The 13843-nt window shown below is 36.9% G+C and overlaps 1 protein-coding gene across 1 annotated transcript in view; it reads right to left on the bottom strand.

The window, feature by feature from the left end:
* ALG6 (ALG6, alpha-1,3-glucosyltransferase) overlaps positions 1-13843 on the bottom strand; it is an 81796-nt gene that overhangs the window by 12370 nt on the left and 55583 nt on the right. Inside the window, 6 exon segments of the mRNA XM_011988938.1 lie at positions 4919-4989; positions 8336-8420; positions 10143-10228; positions 12217-12352; positions 12950-13146; positions 13149-13216. Coding sequence (XP_011844328.1) covers positions 4919-4989; positions 8336-8420; positions 10143-10228; positions 12217-12352; positions 12950-13146; positions 13149-13216 — 643 coding nt within the window.

Raw genomic sequence — 13843 nt, 5'->3', positions numbered from 1 at the left:
AAAAAAAAAAAAAAAAAAAATTAAAATTAACTCAAAATGGATCAAAGACATAAATGTAAGAGCTAACTCCATAAAACTCTTAGAAGGAAAATGAGGGTAAATCTTTATTTCCTTGAGTTTGGCACTGGTTTCTTAGATATATACCAAAAGTACAATCAAAAGACAAGACAGGTAAGTTAGACTTCATCAAAATTAAAAATTTCGTGCATCAAAGAACACTATCAAGAGGGTACAAAAGACAACCCAAAGAATGGGAGAAAATATTTGTGAATCATATGTCTGATAAAGGTTAGTACCCAGGATATAAAAAGAACTCCTAAAACTCAAAAAATGACAACCCAATTAAAAATTGGGCAAAGGGGCTGGATGCAGTGGTTCACACCTGTAATCCCAACACTTTGGGAGGCCAAGGTGGGTGGATCACGAGGGCAGGAGTTCAAGACCAGCCTGGCCAACATAGTGAAACCCCACCTCTACTAAAAATGCAAAAAGTAGCCAGGTGTGGTGGCACACGTCTGTAGTCCCAGCTACTGGGGAGGCTAAGGCAGGAGAATCTCTTGAACACAGGAGGTGGAAGTTGCAGTGAGGTGAGTCTGCACCATTGCACTCCAGCCTGGGCGACAGAACAAGACTCCGTCTCAAAAAAAAAAAAAAAAACTGGGCAAAAGATTTAAATAGGCTTGTCTCTGAAGAAGATAGACATATTGTGCCAGCAAGCACATAAAGAGATGCTCAATATCATTAGTCATTAGGGATATGCAAATCAGAATCACAATGAGACACCACTCATATCCACTAGCATGGCTATAATCAAAATGATGGAAAATAACAAGTGCTTTCAAGGATATGGAGAAATTGAAGCCTTCATATATTATTAGTGGGAATGCTAAATGGTGCAGCTGCTGTGGAAAACTTTGGTGGTTCCTCAGTGAGTTAAATACAGAATTGCCATGTGACTCAGCAATTCTACTCCTGAGTATAGACTCAAACAAAAGCTTGTACATGAATATTCACAGTGGCACTATTCACAACAGCCACAAGGTGGAAACGACCCAATGTCCATCAACTGATGAATGATGAACAAAATGTAGTGTATCGATACAATGCAATACTATTCAGGCATAAAAAAGAATACGGTTCTGATACAACATGGATGAACCTTGAAAATGTTAAGAAGCTAGACACAAAAGACCACATATTATATGATTCCATTTATATGAAATATCCAGAATAGACAAATCCACAGAGATTTGCGGAAAGCAGATTAGTGGTTCGAGGGACTGGGGGGAAGGGAAAATGGAGAGGGACTGTTTTGGGTATGGGATTTCCTTTCGCGGTGATGAAGATCTTCTGGAAGTAGACAGTGGTGATGGTTGCACAACAGTGTGAATGTACTAACTCACAATGTAAAATTTATGCTATGTGTACTTTACCACAATTTTTTAAAATTAAATATTTATTTTAAAAAATGAATTACCAGCCAGGCACAGTGGCTCATGCCTGTAATCCCAGCACTTTGGGAGGCCAAGGCAGGGGGATCATTTGAGGTCAGGAATTCGAGACCAGCCTGGCCAACATGGTGAAACCCTATCTCTTCCAAAAAATACAAAAATTAGCTGGGCGTGATGGTGTGCATCTGTAGTCCCAGCTACTCGGGAGGCTGAGGTAGGAGAATCGCTTGAACCCGCAAGGCGGAGGCTGCAGTGAGCTGAGATCACGCCACTGCACTCTAGCATGGGTGACAGAGTAAGACCCTGCCTCAAAAACAACAACAACAACAACAACAAAAACCCCATGCATTATCCCTACTTGTCTTTAGTTCTTCTCCTCTCGTTTTTTCTATTTTTTTTTTCCTTTATTTTTTGAGATGGAGTTTTGCTCTTGCTGACCAGGCGGGGAGTGCAATGGTGCAATCTCAGCTCACTGCAACCTCCTCCTGGGTTTAAGCAATACTCCTGCCTCAGCCTCCCAAGTAGCTGGGATTACAGGCATGAATCACCACGCCCGGCTAATTTTGTATTTTTAGTAGAGATGGGGTTTCTCCATGTTGGTCAGGCTGGTCTCAAACTCACAACCTCAGATGATCCGTCCACCTGGGCCTCGCAAAGTGCTGGGATTACAGGTGTGAGCCACCGCGCCTGGCCCATTTTTTCTTAACCCTACCTAATCAGGCTTCCTCCTGCATTGCTCCACCAACACTGGCCCTACCAAAGTCACCAGTGACTTCCATATTGCTAAGGCAAATATGTTCTCAGCCCTCATCTTATTTGACCTATTAAGCAGCATCTGATGCAACTTACCACCTCATTTCCTTAAAATATCTTCTTTTTATATATATATATTTTAAGTTCTGGGGTACATGTGCAGGACGTGCAGGTTTGTTACATAGGTATACGTGTGCCATGGTCGTTTGCTGCACCCATCAACCTGTCATCTACATTAGGTATTTCACCTAATGCTATCCTTCCCCTACCCCCCATCCCCCAAACAGGACTGTGTGTGATGTTCTCCTCCCTATGTCCATGTGTTCTCATTGTTAACTCCCACTTATCAGTAAGAACATGTGGTATTTGGTTTTCTGTTGCTATATTAGTTTGCTGAGAATGATGGTTTCCAGCTTCATCCATGTCCCTGCAAAGGACATGAACTCATCCTTCTCTATGGCTGCATAGTATTCCATGGCATATATGTGCCACATTTTTGTAATCCAGTCTATCATTGATGGACATTTGGGTTGGTTCCAAGTCTTTGCTAGTGTGAATAGTGCCGCAATAAACATAAGTGTGCATATGTCTTTATAGTAGAATGATTTGTAATCCTTTGGGTATATACCCGGTAATGGGATTGCTGGGTCAAATGATTTATAATCCTTGGGGTATATACTCAGAAATGGGATTGCTGGATCAAATGGTATTTCTGGTTCTAGATCCTTGAGGAATCGCCACACTGTCTTCCACAATGGTTGAACTAATTTACACTCCCACTAACAGTGTAAAAGCATTCCTATTTCTCCACAACCTCTCCAGCATCTGTTGTTTCCTGACTTTTTAATGATTGCTGAGGCAGAAGAATTGCTTGAACTAGGGAGGCGGAGGTTGTGGTGAGCCGAGATCGTGCCATTGCACTCCAGCTTGGGCAACAAGAGCAAAACTCCATCTCAAAAATAATAAAATAAAATTGCAACCTCTACCTGCATCCCATCTTCCAGTACTCCCAATTACTCTTGCTCTGTTGTTTCTCTGTCATGGTATTTATTACCTTCTAACACACTCATTTCTTCTTCTTATTATTATTTTTTTGTATTAGTGTCTATCCTTAAGAATGATAGCTAAGAAGGCAGGGATTTTTGTCTGGAATATATCACAAGTGCACAAAACAGTGCCTGAAAAATAGTAGGCACTCAATAAATATTTATTGAATGAAATATTTGTTTAATGGTATAATTAGCTGGGACCGGGTCAAAAGGAACTTTTATTTAATTTTTTTTTTTTTTTTTTCGAGACAGAGTCTCACTCTGTGCCCAGGATGCAGTGCAGTGGCGCGATCTCAGCTCACTGCAACCTCCACCTCCTGGGTTCAAGCAATTCTCCTGCCTCAGCCTCCCAAGTAACTGGGATTACAGGCACCCGCCACCATGCCTGGCTAATTTTTTTGTATTGTTAGTAGAGATGGGGTTTCACCATGTTAGCCAGGATGGTCTCGATCTCCTAACCTCATGATCCGCCCGCCTCGGCCTCCCAAAGTGCTGGGATTACAGGCTTGAGCCACCACACCTAGCCCAAAAGGAACTTTTAATGCAAACTGTAAAACCATTTACCAAAAATAGATTAAAGCCATGCACCATTACAAATAATCTAGGTGCATTTGTAGAAAACGAACCCCTAGAAGTTCAGTGTCTCAGAACTAATCTGGTCATATTACAGGCCCTGAATGAGCTGCCTTTCTATGAGCATAAATTCTGGGGAAATATATTAATACATGTTTGAAAGTAATGCCTCTCCACAGTTTCATCCCCTGGTAACAGTGATTTGTGTAGGGTAAGCCTAGCCTCATAGAATAGTGGTAAGCTCTAACTCAGGTTTGGGCCTCAGGGGATGGCATCAAGCAGTCTTCCCAGTCTACAATGATATGAGACTGTTTTATTTAGAGCCAGGAAGCCTTCCACACAGGGCAGCCCAGCTCTGCACTAAGGTTTTAGTCCGAAGCGTCACCTAGTAAAAGCAATACTGCCTGCCATTGGTCATTGGTCATTCTGTACAAGTATCTTCCACAGGATCCTACTGAACATAGGGTGAGGGGTAGAGCAGTAGTGGGTTGGGACTGACCTAGAGGAGGATTTCAGAATTCCAAAGTTTCATGCAAATACTATTTTAACATTAGGATATCATACTCCCAGCTGTCATCCACTGCTTTCTATGAACACCAGGAAAAAAATTTAATGCTTCTAAAACAAGATAGTCTGATTACAGATTGCCAGTAGGGTCTAAACTAAGCTTGTGGCAAAAAAGAGAGAGAAGACAACATATAAAAGACCCCTTGGAAGTAAATGGAAAGAAGAAGACTACTGAATAGATGTGGAAATCAATGAAATGAAAAAAGCAAAGATGACAAACAGGCTCCAATCTGACGAAAACCTCTTTGAAGGCTATATTTTTTATTAGCATGTAGAAAATATAAGTGAAGGAACAGGAAGAAATTAAAATTATGTCAATAATATTCTACCAAAATTTTTCAGTTTAAAATACATTTTATAAAGAAAATCAAAAATTCTGGAAAAAAACATGACTATGAAATCATTTTATGCAAAGATATAACATTTGTGTAGTTTTGTTTTGCATTCAAATGTATATTTGTATGTAAATTATAAAGTTATACGATAAACACATAATAAACACATACTTAAAACGTTTCTACTTACAATGATACCAAGAGAATGGATTTTTCATGTACTTGGAAAGAAAATAAAAAGAATGATAGTGCACAGCTAACCTTTAAGAAAAAAGGGGGGAAAATGAGATATAACAACTTGTGAAATAGCATATCAATTATGAATCTAATAAAAATCATTTCAAATGAAAGTTGAAAGTTTATTAAAGCTTCTATTTAGAAGCAAAATACAAGCAACACTAGTATGCATATTTTAATCAAATTTAAAACTTGAAATATATATATGATTATAAATATATATATTATAAATTTATATGATATATGATATAAATATATATGATTATAAATATATATGATTATAAAGCTTTATTTAACTAAGTTCATTATAACTCAGTTATTAATAAACAGAACTAGTAAATATCTCAGACACAACAATCATACATTCATCCTCCCTTGGAATCCCGGACAACTTAAATTTAAAAGCATGAAAGACAAGAAGGTCAGAATCTAAAACTAGCAAAACAAATCTATTTTGGTGTTTTAAAACATGCACTTCAATAGAATATATTAATGTTTTATAAATTAATCATGTGCTATTTGGAGTTTTAAATAAAAAATTATCTATTTTGAGAAGTTTATATGCTGCAAATTAGATATGGATAACTATCCAGTTGCTCAAGCAAAAACCTTGAATCTTATCCATGCTACACATCTATCCCATCAGCAAATGCTTTCTACAGCATCTCCTAAATACAATATCCATCCACTTCTCTCCATTCCCTTCTGCTAAGGGTGGCAGAGGAGTGGTCTAAGCCACCCTCCATCTTTGTAGTAGTGCAATAATCTCCTAACTGGTAACACTCCTGCCTCTTGATAGTTCATTCTCCAAACAGCTACCATATCAGATCATGTAATTTTACTGTTTAAAATCCTCCAATAGCTTCCTATTATACTTAGAAAAGAAATCCCAATGCCTACAAGATCTGGTTCCTGCCTTCCTCTTCCAACTCATCTCTTGTATCTCCCTCACTCATTTTACAGCAGCCACTTCATTCCTCTCCTTTTGCCAAATGTGTTCCTGCCTTAAGGAAAAATAAGATTCTATCAAGTCAGGGCCCAGATCTTCTTGTGATTGGCTCTTTCTGGTTGGTCATTCACTTCTTGGCTCAAATGTCACTTCTCTAGAAAGGTTTCCTTTACTCAATCTAAGTGTCCCCAACCCCATTCCGTCAGCTCTTTTCACATAACACTATTTACTTTTTTTTTTTTTTTTTTAGATGAAGTTTCGCTCCTGTTGCCCAGGCTGGAGTGCAGTGGCACCAATCTCGCTCACCGCAACCTCCGCCTCCCAGGTTCAAGCGATTCTCCTGCCTTAGCCTCCCAGTAGCTAGGATTATAGGTGTGCACCACCATGCCTGGCTAATTTTGTATTTTTAGTAGAGACAAAGTTTCCCCATGTTGGTCAGGCTGGTCTTGAACTCCCGACCTCAGGTGATCCACCCGCCTCGGCCTCCCAAAGTGCTGGGATTACAGGTGTGAGCCACCGCACCCGGCCAACACTACTTTCTTCATAGCACTCGTTACTCCCAGATGCTTTCTTGTTAATGGATTTATTTTGTTTATTGTCCATCTCCTGCCACTAGCATGGAAGACCCCAAGTAAAAGAGCAGGGATGTCATCTGTCATTCCTTTACATGCCAGTACCTAGAGGAGGACCTGACATATGAGAGGGCACTCAATACCTGAAAAATTAAATATAAATCCTTTTGCTGCTATACATATACCAGTATTCATGCTATCAGTTACCTCAATTATAGATTTATATTGAGATATAATTCAGGCAAACATGATTGAAAGGAAAATACTTTAAAAATAATTATAATGGAAAATGTTCTTAAAACTCTCAGAAGTATACAGTAAGAATTCAAAGCATGATTAACAAAAACAAAATCACAAAAATCTTACATTTAAAAAGTTTTAACACAGTGGCTTCTTTTAAAACATAGCAAACTGAAAAAAATTAGAAAATTAAGAAAAAGAAAATGTTTTTTCTGGCTTATAATCCTAAAAGTAATCATCTCTAACACTGCTAAAGTTACTCAAACTCTGAAATTATATTCTATTATCTTTGAAATATACATTTATTTAGCATTCTATTTCCTAGAAAAACAACAATCTATCACAAGCTTGAAAGCTATTTCAGGTTAAGCCTACTGAAGACATCAGAGCATCACACCATATCCATTCTGTTCTAACTACCCAACAGAATATTAACAACAGATGACTTGGTATGCTCAGAGTCCATTCACAGAATCAAACAACACAAATCATCCATAAAAAGATAATTAAAAAGAAAAGACAAATATAAAACTATCCTTTTTGCATTGTGGTAATGAGATACACTTTTGAAGTATTTCACTGTTATGTTCTTTTCTGGCTTGTTTTTATCCAATGTACTTAAGTGGCAGTCCCAGACTTGGAACCCTAATCTCTAAATGTTGCCTCATGTAAGTCCACTAGGACTTACTGTTTTCATAAACTAAATGTTCTTGATAGTTTAAAAGGTATTTTTAAAATGTCATTTTATAGACCATAGCACACAGGAACAAAATTTTAAATGCCACAGAAACACAACCAAGAAGACTTTGTAAAGCTACTCAGAAAAATCCTAAACTATAGAAAATGCACCTGGTCCATCTTCAAACTGACACAAGTCATCTTCCTAAAACAGAGATCTGCCCCCTCCCCTTCTCAAAAATATTTTTTAGTTTCTCTTGCACATAAATCAAACTCCAAACCTTTTCAACCAAGATATTCAAGGTCTTCAATAATTTGGTCAATTTTCACCCTTATCTTTCACCATATCCTCTCCTACTCTCAACACATATACATAAAACTCACACAACTTATACTGTTTAATAGCCATTCCCAGAATATCCTGTGTCCTTTCCCACCTATGGACCTTCAACTTCTTCTTCCTGTTTTGAACTTCTCTTCTGCTATATAACCTGCTGTTCTAAGCTTGCCCCACTTTCAAATTTGGGCTCAAATCCCTCTTGCCCTAACCAGCATTCTAAAATGCCCCCAAGATAATATCTCCCTTTCCCACACCATCTTAGGACTTCATTTGTACCTGATAGAACTTAATACCATCTGTTTCATAGCATAACTATTTAAGCTACTTAAGTTCATTGCCACTGTTTTCTACTTTGTAGTCCCTCATTAACTAATACAAAACAAATTAAATAGTTGAATTAACTGAAAGACTATTGATTGCTTAGCTTAGTGTCCCACACAGAAGCTAAGTATGGGAAACATCCAATAAATGTCTGCCAAATAAATGAATGTCTTGTTTCCTAGCCCCATAAATCCTGTTCAGAGTAAGAAATAAATTTTTAAAAGATCAGTTGTGGCAAGAATTAAGTATGTAAAGTAATGAAAAACTTACCAGTGTAAATTTGAATCCTTTGGAAGAGGGCTGAAGTATTAATTTTATGCATGCAGGAAGCAGGCTCAAAAATGTAAAACAAAAGCTAAAAAAATTAATAAAAATCAAATATTTATCTTCTTTGTAGAGGTATAAATCTAGCTTAAATAAGGAAATATTTTTTAAATATAAGGATCGCATTATTTATCAACTTAAGTTGATTTCAAACTATACTTTTATTTATTAAATTTAAAGATGAAATAACATTTACATAAAATCTACACATTGATAAATATATATACTTTAAAAATAAATGATTACATAATATAGACCAAACATGATAAACCTAAATATTGCTTCTGTTATTTTAGTATTTAATATCATGCATAGAAAATATACAAAGATACATAGTTGAAGGTCAATTATCAAAAACTCAAAATAAGAAAATGTAATGAAGTATAAGAGATAATGCTATATCTGTAACACAAACAGTCATAAACTTTACTCACAAAAGAGTCTCTCTAGCCGTCATTTCACAAAAGTTGATTATCTGATTTTCAAGCCCATGGTAAATCATAAAGAACAAGGTGGAAAGGGAGCAGGAAGCTACTAGAGCTTCTCCTAATGATGGCTAATGGGTGGGAGGAAAAAGAACTAGAAAAAGCAGACAGACTCAACAAGCAAAGTGGCCTGGAACCATTTAACACTATGGGAAATAGCCCCTGAAAGCCCTGAAAACAAGTATATAACCGAGTACAACAACTGATTTTCCCACTTATAGGTTTTGACTTGTCAACTTGGCTAGGCTGAACTAATGTCGCAGAATTCCGTTCCTGTATGCCTTTGTTAGGGTGGGCTACAAGGGAAATTCTCATAAGATTTGGAAGACAGAGAGGCCACACCCATCTCATCTCCCAGTTATTTGAACACTAATCTGCTGTGAAAGAATTTTGCAGATGTAAAACCCCTACTCAGTTGATTTTAAATTAATCAAAAGGGAGCCTGTCCTGAGGCACCTAACTTAATTAGATCAAAGCCCTTTAAAAGTCGGCTGAGGCCTTCCCTAACAGCATCCGGGTCTTAATTGCTCTTCCTTCCCCCTAGATATTCCCTCCTGACTGGCTGCCTTGTGACTAGCCCCTACTACTGTACAAGCCAATTCTTTGTCATAAATTCACACACACACACAACGCAGTGATCTCCTATTCCTACTTCTTTGACTGATCCTGACTGATATATACTGAATATCATGACTCTTCAAAATAATATTAATCGTATTTAATGTACTGTCTGTTCAAGGAGAGAACAAGGTAACAATTCAGAAAAACTTGCACATAAAAATAATTCAAGTTGAAGAGTTTTATTGTACAGAGCAATAGATCTAAGTTACGTGGAAAATACGCTAAAGAAAAACACCTCGGCTGGGCGCGGTGGCTCACGCCTATAATCCCAGCACTTTGGGAGGCCGAGGTGGGTGGATCACCTGAGGTCAGGAGTTCAAGACCAGCCTGGCCAAAATGATGAAACCTCATCTCTACTAAAATACAAAAATTAGCTGGCCATGGTGGCCAGCGCCTGTAATCCCAGCTACTCCAGAGGCTGAGACAGGAGAATCACTTGAATCCAGGAGGCAGAGGTTGCAGTGAGCCGAGATCAAGCCACTGCACTCTAAACTGGGTGACAGAGCCAGACTCCATCTCAAAAGAATAAAAAAAAGAGAAACAGAAAAATACCTCATTCCCTAATGATGCCAAATAAATGAAATAATACCATAATGCTTTTAAAGAGTAACTTATAAAATACTACATACAAACTTTGTTTCTCTTACCTCATTATTAATTGGATGTGACGTGGCAAAATATCCCTAATCTTCAGAAAGACATTGAAACTGCACCAAATATTGGCTACTTTATCCTTAAAAGAGATGTGTTAGCTTTACATTCTGGTGTAATTGAAAGAAATATTAAAACCTATGAAGTACAGCCCATAATCTCTAATAAATGTTTTGAGACGTGAAACTTTTAGTCACAATTATAATTAAACAGATTAAATCCTCCAGGAACATATACGCACACACTCTCTCAAGCATTTTTCATTTTTGTGCAGGGCAGTTGATCAAAAGCATTGGCCCACCATAATCCAGACATTCCCAAATACTTAAGAGTTTTCAAAGAGCAATGCACTATCCCTGAATACTAAAGTCATTCATCTTTGGAAATTTTTCTAAGAAATGTTTTTTCTGTAATTTATAGAATACATATTACATTTGACCCATTTTTATCACACAACTGAATTTACTTAGAGTAACCTGCTAGCTACTAGCAATGACAAGAGCTAATTGCTAATAAATCAAAAAGTCTAAAGACATTAGCAGTTGTGCTAGGATCACTTTCAAAATTAAGTTTGTAACTACAGCTCTCATGCTGGTGAAATCATTCTCTACACAGCTGCTTGACTTACAGCTGTGCAGACTTAACATCAAAAAAGTAACTATCACTGACAACTATACCATCCCACTTTCCTCTGCTGGATCAAAGAAAATGCTCTTCAGATTTTGAAGGCAAGAAGTGAATGGAAGAGACTGGCAACACCATCAAACATGTCTGATACTCGTTTTTATAATTATCATGATAAATGCCATTTCTGAAACGGAAGGTAAGGCAAATAATTAGGCAGCTTACATACAGGGTTAAACTTTTCCTTACGTAAGTGTTAGAGGTTATATAAAGAACAGGTTAGGAAAACAATTTTCAAAGTTCAAATCATAGTTCTGTTACATGCTAGTTACAGGAATCTTTGACCTCAGTTTTCTAATCTGTACAGTGGGGACAATAGCTACCACAAAGCTACTGTAAAGATCAAATAAAATTACATGGAAATGTCTGGCACCTGCTAAATGGTGGTTATAACAATAATGATTATTATCATCACTACCATCATTCTGTTGACATACAGTCACACATTTCTGTTCCCTCACAACACCAAACTCCCATCTTAGTCACTTTCAAAATGCTGGTTCCATCTTCCTATAAGTCCATTGAAAGATATTCTATAGAAATTTATATATTCAAAACTTATGAAGATACGCTTTCAAAATTTTTTCTAAAAGAAATGTTAGCAAATTATCTATAAATACGTTGTTTCTGTCTAACTTTATTAAAAGGCCTTTTTGTTTCAGAAAAATGGTTTGTTTAATTTAATTACCAAATCTAAATGATCAAATTATTCACATAATAAAAGTTTAACAAGAGTGATTAAACTAGCATTAAATGAAATGAAATGAAAGAGTCTCATTAAAAATTACTGTGGATGAACGTTATATATCTCATAAGAAATTATGAGATCTTCCTGAAGCAAACATGATTATTAGTTTTACAAATAATTTCCTAAGACTGAAAACAGAATATAAACCAAAAAATTACACAGCTGTTAAAATTGTAGCTGAAACTTCTCATTCTGTCTTTTATTACAAACCCTATTTCATTACAAAAACATAATTGAATTATGGATCTGATGATGGCATAAATATCACCTGTTGATGTAATGTACTAAAAAATGCCAGCTGAGCTAGGGGTAATATAATGGATTAAATAACTGGCAAGGTGCACACATCCTGTTGTCCCAGCTACTTAGGAGGCAAAGGCAGGAGAATCACTTGAGCCCAGGAGTTCAAGGCTGTAGTGCACCATGGTTGCCCCTGTGAATAGCGACTGTGCTCCAGCCTGGGCAACAGCAAGATCCTGTCTCAATCAACCAATTAATCAATCAAGCAATAACTGGCAAGGAACGATTACAGGAGGAAAGCAGTTGAAGTTCCTGTTCCTTGTGTCTTCTACATGAAACCCCTAAAGGTCACAGGTAAGGTATAGTAACAGAAAGGAGAGGAAAGTTTTTAAACATGCCTCAAATAATCCACGATCAACCGGGAAGAGTCTTCTTAGAACCTGCAGGGTTTGTTCCCTTTCTGTAAAGAACGGCAGCCAGCAGAGAACGAAGGAAGCCACAACAGTACAAGCTAGCTTAACTAGCAACACAAACCTAAAACAAAAACAAAGGTAGGCAGTAAGATAGGGAAAGGTTAGTAATTCTGCAAAATCAACCTGAGTCTCACTGAACATAATACATGCAAACATATAGTAATGCCAAATCTATGTTACCAATACAGGCTTAAGATGGGAGTCTGCTCAAATCAGAGGTAAAAAAAAATTCACAACAGCTAAGATATGCACTTCAACAAAAGGACTGTTACCACCATCCTAATTAACATTTATGTTAGATATCATTCGTATAGGAATAAGGGAATGCACTCATGAAGAAAAATATCAAATGGGGATGTATTTCTAGTAAGTATATAACGTAGTAAGCTCTAAAGTGATAAAATCCTACAGCAAAGTTCTAACTAGCCAATACACACTACCAGTAAATATGCATGAATTGAAGTATTTCTCTAGTTAGGAAAATTTAAAATAAAACACAGAACATGACTTAATCTCTCTCTTCCCACATACCCTATAGCCAAAGTATTTATAAGAAATCACCAAAAGGCAAAGTGAAAGATCACCTCACTCCAAGTAAGTATGCCAAAAACATTATCTGAAGTAAAGCTTTGGATTCTGGTGTTTAAAGGTCACTCACCCCTTTCCTTTGAGGCCTTTTTTAGAACACTTGCCAAGTAAAAAGCAAAAAAATGGCAAGGAGTGGTAAAGTTCCATCTGTTTATAATTTATTGCTAAGCAAAATGCCAGTGACCCTAGCAGGTCCCAGTCACAAGATACTCCAAGAACACCCCACAAAGCAAAGCCAAGACTCACAGAATTATATATGTTCCTGTGTCAAGGAAATTACCTTAATAATCTTTTTAAAAGATAGAGCTTTTAAAAAGCAAATCACATAAGAGATACGCTCTATGAAATGCAAGCTCATAGCATATCTCTTATGTGATTTTTAAATAACGTATACAATGAAAGCTATTTCCCAATAGAAATTCAAAGTACTGAAGTGATAAACAAACATGAAATTATGTATAATAGCATCAAATACATTAAATCTACTGCTAAACAGCAACTGATTTGTTTTGGTTTAAAAGAGCTCTAAAGATTTAAAACATAGTTTTGTTTCTGTTAGATTACTTCACAATATTATAACATACCAAAATCTAGAGAATAAAACAATGCTCCAACAGCAAGTTAACAAAAAACTTTACTGAGATCACTACACTTCCTCTATTATATTAATAGTATAAAGTAATATATGTACTTAATTAGCAACTAACAACATTGTTAATTAAAACAATATCACAATTAGATTTTCAGTTCAAAATGGTGAGCTAGGCACTAATGTTTACCTCCTCTCCTTCCCAAGAGACTCTTAAAGTAATAAGAAAAGGAATTTAAAAGTATAAATTCGGCCGGGCGCGGTGGCTCAAGCCTGTAATCCCAGCACTTTGGGAGGCCGAGGCGAGCGGATCACGAGGTCAGGAGATCGAGACCATCCTGGCTAACACGGTGAAACCCCATCTCTACTAAAAAA

This window comes from Mandrillus leucophaeus, unplaced genomic scaffold, assembly GCF_000951045.1.
Source record: "Mandrillus leucophaeus isolate KB7577 unplaced genomic scaffold, Mleu.le_1.0 Scaffold341, whole genome shotgun sequence".
NCBI lineage: Eukaryota > Metazoa > Chordata > Mammalia > Primates > Cercopithecidae > Mandrillus > Mandrillus leucophaeus.
This window is presented reverse-complemented; position numbering and strand designations above follow the sequence as displayed.